This window comes from Muscardinus avellanarius, assembly GCF_963383645.1.
Source record: "Muscardinus avellanarius genome assembly, chromosome: 9".
Taxonomy (NCBI): domain Eukaryota; kingdom Metazoa; phylum Chordata; class Mammalia; order Rodentia; family Gliridae; genus Muscardinus; species Muscardinus avellanarius.
Window position 1 is genome coordinate 55,053,571 of NC_137795.1, and position 16,105 is coordinate 55,069,675.

Genomic DNA, 16,105 nt, shown 5'->3' on the forward strand with positions numbered 1-16,105 from the left:
CATATACGGGTGTTACAGAATAAGACACTGCACCCAACACCCATCTTGAATTAAACATTATTTCAGTTAAAAGTCTAATAAAGCTGGGCATGGTGGTGCACACTTGTAGTCCCAGTACTTGGAGTCTGAGAAAGGAAGATTGCAGATTCATGGCCAGCCTAAGCTTCTTAATCAGGTCCTCTAAAACTTAGTGAGATGCTGTTTCAAATTAAATAATGAAAAATAGAAATGAAGTGTAGCTCAGAAATAGAATACCCCAGGGTTTAATCCCCAGTACCATACACACACAAAAAAAGTCCAAGAAAGTGAGGTAGAGTACTCTGAGGTCTAGCTCTACCGAGGCCGAAATGCTACAGCACATGCATTGTGATGTAGAAACATTCTTCTGTCAAGGGCCACAGAGCTTGAAGGGCATTTCTAAAATAGAAATCCATTGATACATATATTGTATAACATTAATTCATGACATCACAGCTTAGAGTGTGGCTGTCCAAATTAAGAGCAGGTTCTTAGAGATCTGAACATGAAAAGTGCCTTTGTTATCAAAGCTTCAGTAATATGCTCCACTAAATTCTGGTGAAGAAAAATATATGTAAGGATCAAGCTGGCTTCAGGAACAGTTTGCAAATTCCAGAAGTCAAATTCCAGAAATTCTGTTATAAATAAATTTACATTTCTTCCATGCCCCATAAGATCTGAAAGTATATTTTAAATTCTGATTTTAGAGACTTTGTGCTTTAGTAGAATCTGTATCTGAATTTATTTTACTATGAATAACCAGCAAAGTTATTAAACATTCTTTTATAAACCAAATTAATTCATTTACAAGTCAAAAAATTTGAGAATAGAATAGTATATTCTTTTTTTTTTTTTTTTGGTGGTACTGAGTATGGAAACCAGGGGTCTTCTACTTCCGGGATACACTCCCAGAGCTATTTTATATTTTATTTGGAAACAGGGTCTAGCTAAGTTGCTGAGAGCCTCACTAAGCTTAAACCTGTGTGTGATCCTCCTGTCTCAGACTCCCAAGAGCGGGGAATACAAGCATGTGCCACCACACCTGGGTAGAATAGTATAGTCTATAAAATACACACAGCACTGTCCTACTATTTAGACAAAGAATGAATGCAAAAAAGCATAGCTTTGGAATCAGGAATAGTTAAGTTTAAACCTCAGGTATTTCACTGGCTTTATATATGAGATGTAACTCTCTGTATTTTAGTTTTCACATGGGGATAATTAGGCCTAGCATGCAATTGTGAGATCTAGGAATAACAAGGGCAGGCATTTATAAAAGTTCCTGTGTATAATAGGTACATACTAAAGAATAGCTTCATCTATCAAATTTTTTCTATTAAGTCTCTTTGCCCTCAGGATAACACAATAAATGGTGCTATTTATAGCACTTAATCTATTTACATTAATTTAATTTATATTTAATATATTTACAGCAACTAATTCTAACATAACTAATCAGGTTATCAAGTCAAGGGAAAATGTTCCCTAATGAAGTACCAGACTCTCAATAAATATTTATGGATTAATAAAATATTTAGAGATTGTGTTCCATATGCTATATTTAATGAAGGAGAAAATTATAAAGCATATATTCAAGAGAATTGCTGCCATAAAAAGTTATGCCTCCACCATCTTGTACTCCATTAAGATGTATGACTACAATGAACCAATAAAAATATTCATTAATTAAAAATTAGAAACCAAATAAATAAGCTTTTAGATGCTTTCTAGAAGTTCAATTATATAGTTTCTAAAGATTTCTAGCAATTCAGTTATGGAGAATTTTTAAAGATTAATTAAAATTTGAGCAAAAAATTATCCATAAAAATATGTTGTTTCTTTTAATCACTCAGTCAAACATGAAAATGAGAGAAGGGGAAAAATGGGGAGGGATTTGGGGAAGGGCTAAATGAATGATGTGTACATGTATGCCTCTACCATCTTGTACTCTATTAAGCAATGCACCAATAAATTTTTTAAAATAAAATAATATGTTGTTTCTGGCTAATTCCAGAAGGGCAAGTTTAGCAGTACAGAGGTAACTGAAACAGGCAGAGGTCATAGCATCAGAGATTTCAACTCAGAAGATGCACATACTTTATGGCCTGAGAATTTAATGACTTTATATTTGTGGCATCACTAATAAGCCTTCATGGCCACTTACAGAGGTATTCTTAAAGAGCATTCACATAGGAAGGAAGTAGACTAAATAAATTTAAACATCCTTTACAATGATCCATATTTGATAATGTCTGTCTATCTATCTATCTATCTATCTATCTATCTATATGTCCCATAGTTAGTGAGACATAAAATTATAAGTACAAAATAGTATTTCAATAACTCAGAACTTACCTACAAATCATTCTTCTTTGAGTATATAATATACATTTACCTTTGATCAAGTCAGAAATTTAGTGTTTGGTTTATTTATATTGTGAATAATTTACTATATCTGTAGAAACTGTTAATTACCTGACAATGACATGATATTTTTTGCAGGGAGTCCATTCAAAGTTACAAATATCAGTAAATATATCCATTAGAGAAATTTGAATGCCGTTGAAAATAGGGACTAAGAATTATGGAAAAAGAGAAGAGATTGTGTCAACAATATGAGAAGGAAGCTTATAATTGAACAGAGATGGATGCAGCATGTCAAAATGATTTGGTAAAGATTTCCAAATGAGGAAGGTTATGGTGAGTTCCAAATGAGAAACAGAACATACTGAGTGAAGGAAACCACTGATGAAAGAATTACTTCTCTGTCTTCTGGAGCCATTGAACTTGAGGAACTGTGAAATATTCCCAGGCCCTCTCCTGCCAAGTGAGTTATGATGAATTTAAAAAGCCATTTCAGCTCAGATTTGTGAAGTGGAAAATACTATAACACTAAAGAGTAATTTAATTCAATACAAAATGCTTTAACAATTTTGGAGATGTGTTTATTCTTATGATGTCATGAAAATTTAGGAGAACTTTCTTTCCCTGGTTGAATTTCCACATTATTTCTGTGTGTGTGTAATTGGGGTGAAACCCAGGGGCATTCTACCTCTGAGCTATACCTCCCAGCCCTGTTTTTTATTCTTTATTTTGAAATAAGGTCTCACTAAGCAGTAGAGGGCCTCACTGAGTAGCTGAGGCTGGCTACAAATCTACGATCCTCCTGTTTCAGCTTCCCAAGTACTTGGATTACAAGCATGCACCACCACTCCTGGCGTCCACATTATTTCTAATAGCCTTTGTGAAGCTGAGGTGCCTTCCTCTCTAATTATTATCCCAGAAACCCGGGATCCATGAATTTAATCATTGTCCAGAATATACTGTATGACCGTAGCCCCCCTCCCAAATATGGGTTTTTAGGTTCACCAGAGGCTATAAAAAGTGGGCTTTTTGGAATCTAATTTTTGTTTCCAATGACAAATATTTAATATCCCATGCTAAAATGAAGTAGAGATTTCTATTGATTCACTGTGTATCAGATATGTACCTATTAGCTCTCCGCTATGCTCTAAGGCAAGTCTCTAAAATTCATTTTCCTTATTCAACTTTTTTTTTTTTTTTTACCATGGAACATTTCTCCAATGTTCATCAAAATTTATCTCCTTTTTTATACACAAATGTTGTTCTACTTGCTACTTTATAATTCCACTGCTGTGAAAACGGAACACAAAGCCCAAGTCACCATCCGTGATCTGCCATCCTGAACTGCCTTACGCTGGGATCTCCCTCATACACTGCCAGCTCCCTAGACTCACATTCGCTCATCTAGTAACTGCCTCCAGACTCTTCCAAACATATGCTTTAAATGCTGCTGCCAGCCCATCCATCTCTAAAATCGGCACAAATCTTTCTTTTCCCACCATTTAGATGATTTTGGAAATATAATCTCATCCCTAAAACTGCTTAAAAGGATGAAAGAGCTGATGTCTTGACTTTGTTGCCAGTGGACGGAAACCTCTCAGTGTCTTATATGTGATCTTAAAGATCTGTTATACCACCTTTTAATGGTGCCCCTGCTGTCTTAATTCTATTATTCACATATGTTAGTGGTGAAAGAGTTTGCCATTTTTCTGGAACATTGCCTTGGTCGATAAAATTTAAGACTGTCAATTTTGACAATATGCCACCAAGATCATGAAGCTATAGTCCTTCCTAAATAAAATTCCGATGTCCAGGATATAAAGTACTGATGTATATAAAACAATTTATTTGTATTTGTATATAAATTTATGCCTATAAAACATATATGCATCATTTTTAAATTTTGTGTATGTAAATTGCACATCATAAAGAAAATTAACTTTTAAAATAGGACATGTATACATGCGTAACAGTTTGATTTTTAAGCACTCAAAATCATCTCTTAAGTAATCACACACTATAGCAGCTATGGATTACCTCTTCTTTTCTTGTTTCTTGTCCTTTCTGTACAAACCAGATGACTTTTGCCTGCAGAGATCGTGGGGTACATTCCAGCAAAGTGCTGTTGTTCTCTATTCCATAAGCCAGCCGCTCTTCAGTTTTATCCAGAGCATCTCCTATAACAGGAATGTTAATACCAGCTTAAGATGTAGATTCTACCACATCTTAAGATGTGGTAAAAATATTTAAAAAATAATCTTTGATTAGGTACCTGCAGAAACATGAATAACTAGTAGCTTACTGGAATTATTTTAAGAAAATATTTAGAAAGCGATGCACTAAAATCCAGGCCGAAGGAGGACACATGGAATACGGTTCCACAAGATGGGGTGATATGGGTAGGAAGAAGGTACATCACTATTCAAATCATAGGAAACCAATGGCAACATTCATTGATAAGGGAGGAAAAAGAACATGAGCACCAAGCATTCAAAAGAAGGCGTAAGATCAAATTCATAATTCCAATTGAAATCAGAAATTTAAGTGATCTGGCACTACATGTGCACAAATGTAATACCTTTCTAAGAGGTTACAACTAGGTATCGTGCTTCTTCATAAGAAGGGAGTGCAACACTGAACTAAGGACTTTATGAGCCTATAGATTCTATTCTATGTTTGGGACCAGAAGAGCTCTTATTAGAATTAAATTCAAATTTGCATGCAGGCAAATATATTTACCTGTGGTGGAGAATAAAAGTAAGTAAACACTCTGTTTTCTTTTATTTTAACTAAGATGGGTTCATTATTAGATTCCAACAATTTTTACTATGCCTGAGTCCTTCTCACCTTCAAAATTGGTTTCTAAATATTCCAAAGATTAAAACTATGCTTCCTCTTGCCTATTTCCAGAGGTTTAAACCCTGCACTGAATCATCTAATAAATCCACACTAGGCTACAGTCTCTTAATGGGAATATAACACCACTGACTGGTGCTTCTTCCCCCTGTTAGTTCCTGGTCAACCTCCAACATGGAACAAAGCCTGTTCATCATCCCTCTCACAGTCAGCAATTAGATGAGCACTGTTATTGTTTCCTGTTTTAAAATTCCTTGCATTCAGCCGGGCGTGGTGGCGCACGCTTGTAATCCCCGCGCTTGGGAGGCAGAGACAGGAGGATCGCGCAGGTTCGAAGCCAGCCGCGGGCGCTGGCTTAGGAGACCCTGTTTCCAAATAAGAATGTAAAAATAGGTCTGGGAGTGTAGCCCGGAGGTAGAAGGGCTTCCAGGAACCCCAGTACCACACACACAAAAAAAAATTCCTTGCATTTGCCTCAAGAGAAAATTTCCTCTTATTTACCTATCAGGCAACCTACCACCTTCTGTGGACCACCAATATCAATTCTACATTTATTCCGATAAAAGAGAAAAAAAATTCACTTTATTCTAAGTCTCAGTAGGTTAATTGATACAAGTTATATCATACTTGATAAAATCAGTTATGAGATGAAGAGGTAAATCCTACAAATTTCTGTAGCATTAGCCACCTAAGTATGCTACATTCTTGTTCTAGAATTTTCTCTGCTTTGAGGTCTAGAATCAAATTTTCATGGTGGCATATGAAACTCATTTTGCAAATTATGTAAAAGTTATGTCAGATCCACAGTTTTTGTGGTTAGAAAAAATGGCATATTTTAATAATTATGGAAATTAATTTATATGACTATACCCAAACTGGACAAATAGGTTCTGATAGATTAGTAGTAATGTAGAATTTGAAACCATATCAATGAGCATTTTATACCCTGAAACATTAAAATCGATTGCACTGTCTTGTACTCTAATGGAGCTTTTATTTATGCATGAAAAATTGTATGTCAAATCCACAAAAACTTAACTATGTAGAAGAAAAGAATGAACACTTTCAGGAACATTGGTCTGGAATAAGTAAATCACAAAGAAAAAGATCATTTTAAGAAGTACACAGTTGTCTTCAATGTAACAGTCTAAGTAACTTAGAACAACGAATTTTCTTTGGATTACCAACAAACTGCTGTCCAAAGCATTGCTGGGCTGCATTTCCATGCCGCACATCTTGTCTTCGAAACCGCCTGAGACAAAGAAAATGCATTTAGAAAATGTTCAGATTTCGCCAGGCGTGGTGGCGCACGCTTATAATCTCCCCGCTTAGGAGGCAGAGACAGGAGGATCGCGCAGGTTCGAAGTCAGCCGTGCTGCCTTAAGAGACCCTGTTTCCAAAAATTAAAAAAATAGGTCTGGGAGTGTAGCCCAGAGGGAGACGGGTTTCTAGGAACCCCAGTGCCACCAAAAAAAAAAAAAAAAGTAAAATAAAATGTTCAGATTTCCATTTCCCAGATTTTAATATATACCCAACCACATTAAAGATACAAATTGTATTCTGATATTGAAAAATTCACCAGCCATTCTTAAAAAAAGAGTATAAAATTCAGGTTTCAAGGTTCCCATTTTTCTCCTGAATCTTTTTAATAGTTAACATCTATACAATGCTGATATTTATTTATTTATTTATTTATTTACTTTGTGTGTATGTGGTACTGGGGCTGGAACCCAGGTCTTTTCTACTTCCAGGATATACTCCCAGACCTATTTTATACTTTATTTGTTAACAGGGTCTCATTAAGTTGCTGAGAGCCTCACTAAGTAGCTGAAGCTGGCTTTGAATCTGTGCGATCCTCCTGTCTCAGCCTCCCAAGTGCTGGGATTACATGCCTGGCTACAATGCTGGTTTTTAAATGTTTATATAAGATTGAATTGAGGATTCTCAAATACTATTTAAATAATATTATCATTACATTTTGCTAAAAATTTAATTCAACCAGAAGCTTCTGGTTTGAAAGAAATGTCTTGGGTGGTAAGGGATAGGTACAGAATATTTACTTTAGCATAAAATGTCATAAAACTTATATGTATACTTATAATGTACATGTGATAGCATTTGATCAAAATATTTTGTTTTAGTGTCATAATTATCAATTTGTGCAAATACTGTTTCTACTAAAATGAAATAAATGAATAAACTCAACTTATTCTTTTGTTCAGATATAATTGTAGAATATGCATGTCTCTATTCAATATGCTGGAGAGTTTTACATGTTTTCTTAGGTGTCCTGCATCTAGTGGGACTCAAAAAATTAGTTAATTTTTTACTTTAACCTACCTATTAGAATTAGAATATTTTTGAATACATATTATATACAATGGATTGTTTAGATTTATAATAAAAAGGCAATAGTTTATATCCATGGAAAAGATTTACAGGAGATATATATATATATATATATATACACACACACACACATATGCAAATACTTACAGGAGATATATATATATATATATATATATATATATATATATATATATATGATCAATGATGTGCTACATTAGAGATTAAAATCGTATGACATAAATGTGGAAAATACCACTTGCTTCTCTAAATGTCTTCAAGATTGAGGGGAAACCAGAAGGCACAGCAGCAGTTTTAAACTGGAGAGTGATAGTGAAGCTGCTTTAACTGTATGCAGTGATAAAATGTGAAAAAGTGAACCAGATTCAAATCCCAGTACCACAATGAAAAATTAATGCATAACTTATGCATAACTCTTCCTTTTCCTGGCTTTTTGTGTCCTCAGTAGTAAAATGGAGTTGGTTAAATGACACCTAAAACCCATTTCAGTCTCAGTGAACCTAGGGGCACTCTATTTTCTTTTTAATTTTGAAACAGGGTCTCACTAAGTTGCTAAGGCTGGCCTTGAATTTGTGATCCTCCTGTCTCAGCCTCCCAAGTACCTGGAATACAGGTGTGTGCCACTGTGCCCAGGTCAGTTCTGATTTTCTTTTTTAGCAACTTAATACATGTCAAAAGATAGGACAGAGATGAAATCAAATTTTAGGATAATTAACTATATACAAAAATACAGTTTATGTTTTATTTAATGAAAAATTCTTGATTAGAAATCCTTAAGATTTGTGATTTTATGGTTAAAACTGCCATGTCAATTGTTCTATTGAGCTACATTAAACACAGAACTCATGAAAGAAGTACTAGAAAAAGTAAGTCTTTTATAATTTCACATTCTTTTATACCAGCATGTACAGTTATTATACAACTGATAGCAGATCTAGACAAAAATTAAACTGCTGTTGTTAATTCTTTGCTTCCTTGAATATAACTTTGGTATAGGGAATTAAAGACTGCTGAACAATACTGAATAATGAAACAGTTGTAAAAAATAAAACGGGAAATAGTGTCTACTTTGCAGAGATGGTGGGCTTTTTTGTGGTGTTGAGGATTAAACCCAGGGCCTCTTGCATGTTACTATTCAGCTGTAGCACCATCCCCAGAGATGATGTTTTATAGGAATTTTATGCAAGTGATATGAAAATAAAGAAAATAACCAGAAAATTCTAGATAAGCAATTGGAGAAGAAAGCAAAAATTATTTTGAAATAATTGGAAACATGCATTATAAAAAGACACTACATCTTTCAGTTCAGTTCTATTTTAGTTCATTTTATATTACCCAATATAATTGTCCTTTATTTAAAAAATATTAGGACCAGGCAAAGTAAGTTTCATATTTTTTATATTTCTAGCCTATTACAAATTTTAATGAGAATACTAGCAACAGACAAAATATAGATGCAAGGAGGAGAAAAAAACCCCTAGCTTTATAAATTGTATTGTATTTTGGAAGACCAATTTTATCTTATTTTATTTTATTTTATCATTTTATTTTATTTTATTTTTGTGGTACTGGGGTTGGAATCCAGGGGCTTTCTACCTCCGGGCTATACTCCCAGATCTATTTTATACTTTATTTGGAAACAGGGTCTCACTAAGTTGCTGAGAGCCTCACTAAGTAGCTGAGGCTGGCTTCGAACCTGTGCGATTCTCCTGTCTCAGCCTCCCAAGCACTGGGATTACAAGTGTGTGCCACCACGCCCAGCTTGGAAGCCCATTTTAAACAAATGGTTTGGATTGTGAATTGATGCTTTTCCCCTGTCAACTCATTTTCACTCTGTGAGCAGAAGAGTATTTATTTCAGTGACCAGTTTTCAATTTCAGCTTCGATTCAGGTCTGAAGCCAAACTGATCTGCAATAAAAGCAAATTATTTTCCCATCTCATGCTGGAAATTATCCAAAAAGTTCTCCAGGGTGGCTGATGGTTCAAAAGAATTTACCACCACCGAAAGATCTCCATTGCATGTCACTGAACTGAACTAATTCATGTGTGAGAATGGCTTCTGACTCCTACATTTCCTTAATTTCTGCCTACCACTTGGTCCTTTCATTTAACTTTTTCTAGTTCGCCTGTCCCTTTTAAAATATTACTAATTGCATGTTTGTTCAGTCATGAAAGATATACCATACACCAAGAAATATCTAGTTATGGAAACTGCTCAGTGTAAATTCATCATCACTTCTCCTTATCTCATTTAAACTTTGTTATTCATGAGCATTTGGGGGCAAGGCTTCTAAACATTTTGCTTTTTCTAATAACATATAGTAATTCGCTTTATTAATTTTGTAAAATTACCTTTCCTAGCCGGGCGTGGCGGCGCACGCTTGTAATCCCTGCGCTTGGGAGGCGGAGACAGGAGTATCGCGCAGGTTCGAAGCCAGCCGCGCTGGTTTAAGAGACTCTGTTTCCAATAAAAGTATAAAATAGGTCTGGGAGTGTAGCCCAGAAGTAGAAGGGTTTCCAGGAACCCCAGTACCACCACCACAAAAAAAATAAAAATAAAAATTACCTTTCCTAGGGTGACTATAGATATCAATAAAGAACTATATATTTCAAAAGCTATAAGAACAAACTTTGAATATTTTTACCATAGAGAAATTAAAAATATTTGAGGAGATAGTTCTTTTCATTTTGATTTAATCATTATACAATATATACATATACTGGCACATCATTTGATAATTCATAAACAAAATTTTTACATTTTTATGCATTGGCTATAAATAAATTTAAACAAAAAATTTTAAAAATCACTAGTATTACATTTTTTTTTTTACAAATTACCTTTTAACCCAAGGAATCCTGTTATTCTATGCCTGAGTTATAGAACTGTAGGATTCTCCCTGACATTTTATAATTTATGCACAGACAATGCCTTTCGCTGGAATTTCCTTATATATATCTACCTCCAAAATTAAGCTCCAAGATTGAGTTGTTTTGAGAATTAAATAAATTATAATATACACTGCACTTAGTCCAGTACTTTAAATGCTCAGTAGTGAGCTGCTACCCTGATTATTTGCAATTTCATCCTCACCTTTGGTTTTTATTTCCTGTAGAGACATCTCTGTGAATGGTTCTTCATATCTTTGGCATGTGGTATAGTAATTGGCTTAGTTACATTTTCAAATAACAATATGACCATATTCTTTAATATTTGTTTTCAAATATCAGTAAGCATTTGTATAAAAATTATTAATTTGCTCAATCCTTTAACAAAATTAATGAATTTTTTAGCTCAGAAATATCCTCTCAAAGCTATTTCAATATTGGCTTATCGTATCCTTTTTTTATACACTCACTAGAATGGTAAATTAGCTTGAATCAAATTAACAAACAAAATTAATGAAGCATTAAATGTGATTCTACTATTATGTGAAACTATAAAGTAATTATAATAGAGTTAAATTACTTCTGAAGATTTCAAAGTTAAATAATAAGAATAACTAAAATAAATATAAGCGACTTTTCAAAAGAAAAATTTTATGTAGTTTTATGTTTTGCTTTTTTTGGGTCTTTGGTTGGTCACTTTATCTTAAGAAAAAAAATCTATTTACTGTTTTAAAATATATATTTCCCTTAGTTTTTACCCCAGACCATGTACAACTTCATATGGCCTCAGCTGAAAAATATCCTTATTCTTCAAAATACTTTCTGAACCCGAAATTCTTCTGTTTAAAGAATCCCAGGTTTTGCTTCTCTAAATAGTGGAGTGACCTGTGGACATTGGTGTTTGGAAGTCTTTAAGTACCTTTCATTTGTGTTGAATTAAATCACACATTTCATTAATTATACAGGTCATGCATTTGCCTAGGAGTTAAAATATTCACTTTCAAAATGAAATAAATGAAGGCCAGCTGGCAGAGAAGACATGGGGAAACTGCAGGATGTATTTCAAAATTTATTTATTTATTTTCTTTGTAAGTCTTTGAATCCTTGGACCGGTGGCTTCCCAATAATTCCACATTTTAAGTCTGTGTAAACTCTTTTCATGTCTTGCAGCAAAAATTTCAGGAAAGGGAAGAGTTGATGATTCAAACACAGGTGAAAAAATAAAGTCCCAAATCATGTTCAGTTCCAGTCAATATACACAATAATGCATGGAAGTTATCTTTCTGGTAATTTTCAAGCTTGGAAAGATTATAGTATGATCAAAATATAACGAAGGTGATTTATTTAAACAGAAATAGCAGTTATTTTTACAGGAACAAAAAAACCCAAAGTGTCAGTGTTTTCTTGGACAATGCAAACATCCCATCAAGTACCATGCCTCACCTTTTCGCATGTGTGCCTGTCGGATAGTACCGGGAACAGGATATGCCGTCCCAGGCACAGTAAGGGTCTCGAGCCAGGCAGCAGTCAGCGCAGGCACTCCCGTACATGTCACAGTGATGGAATCTGACTTGAGCTACCGCAGAAGTAGATCCAATATACAGCTGTTGCTACGAAAAGCAGAGAGAAGCCACTAGCAGAAATGGTCAAAACTCTCACTGAGCTGTAACTCCTAGCTTTCCATGTCTATACATAATCGCCTGAGTGTGTTCACTTAATCACAGCACTTTCTCTCAGTCGATAATGAAGCCTACTTCAAAATACTTTTGTAGACTTAGATGCAGGAGTAAGAAAATTGCTGGGCTGAAGGTAGCAAGAATACAAAAAGCAAGAATACAAAAAACAACCTATTAATTCTTATCTCAGCAGAATCTTGTGTTATCTAATCTAAAGATTAAAGATCTTTAAAGGATCTTTAATCCTTTAAAGGTCCATAGCAAAATCCAATTAGAAAATGGATAAGTAGATAGTTATTTAAATATTGAAATAAACATTTGGTAGAGATGTGGTGTGTGTGTGTGTGTGTGTGTGTGTGTGTGTGTGTGTGTGTGTGTGTAAGAGAGAGAGAAAGAGAAAGAGAGAGAGAGAGAGAGAGAGAGAGAGAGAGAGAGAGAGAGAGAGAGAGAGAGATAGATATACCGGCAAGTTCATAAAATAGACTAAATGAAAGAGACAACTAGAAGAGGATTAATATCACATGCTCCTATTTGCAAATCATAAAAAAGTTACTCATAAATAAATGGGAGGCAATTTTTGCAATAATTGTTTCTGAAGAAGTTTACCTCAAACACCAATTTTAAGGAAGTTATTATTACCATTATTTTTGGGAAAACAGTGAGGAAGTAGCTAGAAAAAATAATGTCTTATTCTAGAGGTAAAATCACTCATCTTTCTTTTTATAAAAATAAAAAGACATCTATTCAATGTAGATCACTGTGCACTTTGTCAGAACCAACCAATGGACAGGAAGCTTCAATTAAGAAGATATGTAGGCTCTAAAGAGCTTTTCTATAACTCTGTACCTTCAGCCAACAATAGGTACTGTACACTTCAGAGGATAGATCTCGTGTTACGTGTTTTTACCCCAGTAAAATAAAACAAGAATAAAAATATAACTTGTTCACATATAAGAACATGTACTAATATTCTTATATCCATTGAACTTAATATATAGAACTCTCTGTTTTTCTCTCTCTCTCTCTCTCTCTCTCTCTCTCTCACACACACACACACACACACACACACACTTTTACACATGTACAACTTACTCTTTTTGAAGAAATCTCCATAGAAATTATAGGAACTGGATCCTAAAATTTACAAAAAAAAAGTTTAATTTTAAGAAAGGAAATACAGGAAGAGATACCTTAACACAGCTGCAAATCATCTGAAATAAAATTAGATATATAAATGGTTCGATGACCAGCAGCCAATAGCTTTCATTTTGCCAAATCAAATGAAATTAAAATGATGCTTTAAATTTCTTTTTTTTTCTAATGGAGTGGAACAAATATACAGATGAGAAAAGCAGTAGAAAATCTAATGAGATTACTGTTCATCTCTGGAATGTAATTTTGTATTTCAATTTGAATATTACTTGTGCTCTAGAAGCACTAGTATTCTTAAATAAAATAACAAAGAATGTTATTTCTCATAAAGCACTTGAACCATTAGAAGCAAAATAGTTCTTAAAATAATTGTTACTGGTAATAAGCCATATGATCTTCCATTACATTAACCCAAGCCTTGACAAAACACTTTTCTATTGGAGTGATCACAGTGAATCACTATGGATCCAGATGAATAACCCCATTTTCTTAGAATTGCAATGGAGGAAGGACTATATGTAGTACAGCTATGAACGTCTATGTGTTATTTTAGCAATATTGATTAAGACTAGAACATTCTTTGAGGAACACAACAAAGCCCAAGTCTGCAAGTGGAGAAAAAATAGGTAGATGGAATCTACCCTGGGAGAAATTACTCTTTGAAATAATATTTTTAAGATGTTTGATCTCTTATGCCAGTGGATTTTTTAAATGATACAAACTACAGACCACCTTATATATTTGGGCATCACTCATATAAGCAATAATGTTTCTATAAAAAGATATGGTGGTGGCTGCTGTTGATATGAGACCTGTGGTTCCTTATGTGAAATGAAATCTTACACAGAGGCCTGAAATGCAAAATAAATAGAAGCATAGCTTCTCTGGCTGAGATGCAATGGTTGTTAATTTAATGTGTGGCTCTGAAAAATCTGGTCTCCAGGACATCCCAGGCCTAATGTACTGCTTTTCATTAATAAAATCTTTTTATATACCTCCATTTCCTACATATATGAGCAGTTCTCATCATATGAAGATTCTATATTTTCACATTTGACTACTTCTTAAAATTGACTTTTAAGCCCAGTAGCAATGCTTGTTGCATTTTTCATTCATAGACACTCACAGAGCAGCAAAATATTTGCGTGGCAGATCATGCATGTTCCCGGGTGAAATTAAACAAGGTGACATTCGATCTTCTTGTTCCCAAAGTGTCTCTTTCAAAGTGTCTCAAAGAATAGGTAGTGCCACTTTTTCCCAATTGCCCTTCTCTTTGTTAGTGCTGTACTGTTTAAAATGGCCTCAGAGCCATTTTACTGAAGTTCTGTTTAGTGTCTTTAGACTCAAAAAAGGCCGTGATGCATCTTTTTTTTTTAATATATATAATTTATTTGGAAACCGAAGCTCACGAAGTTGCTTAAAGCCTCACTAAGTAGCTGAGGCTGGCTTCGAACCTGTGCGATCCTCCTGTCCCAGCCTCCCAAATCCTGGGATTAAAAGCATGTGCCACCATGCCCAGCTTTGTGATGCATCTTAATGTAAAAAATGTTTTCATTAGTAACCTCCATTCAGGCATGAATTACAACACTGTTAACTGCAATGTTAACTAATCAACAATGTATAAGATATCTTTGAACAAGAATACACATAAAACAAATTAATCTATTTCACTCCTTGAAAATACTAGGATCAGATATTAATGGTCAGTACTCAATACTGACTCATTATACTCAGTATACTCAAATACACTTTGTATGGTCACCATGCAAAGTATATTTACATAGTAAAAATATACACGTATATGTTCTATATGATTTTATTTACTCTAATATTTTCATTACTATTTTCTACTTTTTCTCAATTGGGTAAATTATTTGTGTAATTAATGCACTGTAATTAAAAGCCCTATGCTTGTCCTGCTACAATGTTCACACTAAAATGTGTTACTCTTGCTAGTACAGATAGAACATTTGTACAAGATGAGACTTTGCAATTGTCACTCTGGAACTCAGCTGTGATCAAAGTAATATTTCTTTGCAGTAGCAGTTTGTTCATTGAAATAATTTTCACACTACATGAATATAGGTCTCTTCTTTTAAAAAGTCTGTGGCAATCAAATAGAGGCATTAGAATTTTAAATCACTCTTCAATTTGCTCTGCTAGGAAAAGAAACTCACGTATCTTTCCTCTTTGCTTCATATAGTGGTAATTGTCTGTAGTACATAAATTTGGGCTAGGTTTTTTTTATTATAAATACCTTGAATATCTGAAGTTCTTCTAGAATTACTTCTTCCATTGACTCTGTTTCTTGATTGTAAATTGTGATTACTTTCAGCACAATCCCAGTATCTGTAAAAAAGCAAAAGAGACACTAGACACTATGTCACAATCTGGTCTTCAAAATATTAAAATCCATGTAGGAACTATAAATTCAAATGAGATTTGAAATCTATATGCATAAAACATTTTATTCTTTGCCAGTTTAAAACCACATGACTACTTATGTATCCACATTTTTCCACTAGCAGAGACTAATTTTACATGCCTAGTCAAAAATTAAAACAAGTAATATATATATTTCTCAAATAGTTTGATCCAAAAATCCAATTATATGGTTAGGAACCGAAAAAGCTTTTGGAATTATGAAAAATGTAAGACATATTATTATTCTAGCTCTTCTGAGATGCATGATGCAAGAATTTTTTTTTTTTTTTTTTTTTTTTACTTAAGCTACTTTCATAGTAAGAAACTATACTGTTAATCTTGGGGAGCATTCCAAACT

At 33.9% G+C, this 16,105-nt stretch overlaps 1 protein-coding gene across 1 annotated transcript in view; it reads right to left on the reverse strand.

Moving 5' to 3' along the window:
* The window catches only part of SEMA3E (semaphorin 3E), a gene marked incomplete at both ends in the record, with an annotated part of 245,364 nt that overhangs the window by 15,197 nt on the left and 214,062 nt on the right, over positions 1 to 16,105 (reverse strand). The window contains 5 exons of the mRNA XM_080701710.1: positions 4,420 to 4,559; positions 6,423 to 6,490; positions 11,939 to 12,105; positions 13,264 to 13,305; positions 15,581 to 15,672. Of these exons, the coding sequence (XP_080557836.1) occupies positions 4,420 to 4,559; positions 6,423 to 6,490; positions 11,939 to 12,105; positions 13,264 to 13,305; positions 15,581 to 15,672 (509 nt within the window). The remainder of the gene's footprint in view (positions 1 to 4,419; positions 4,560 to 6,422; positions 6,491 to 11,938; positions 12,106 to 13,263; positions 13,306 to 15,580; positions 15,673 to 16,105) is intronic.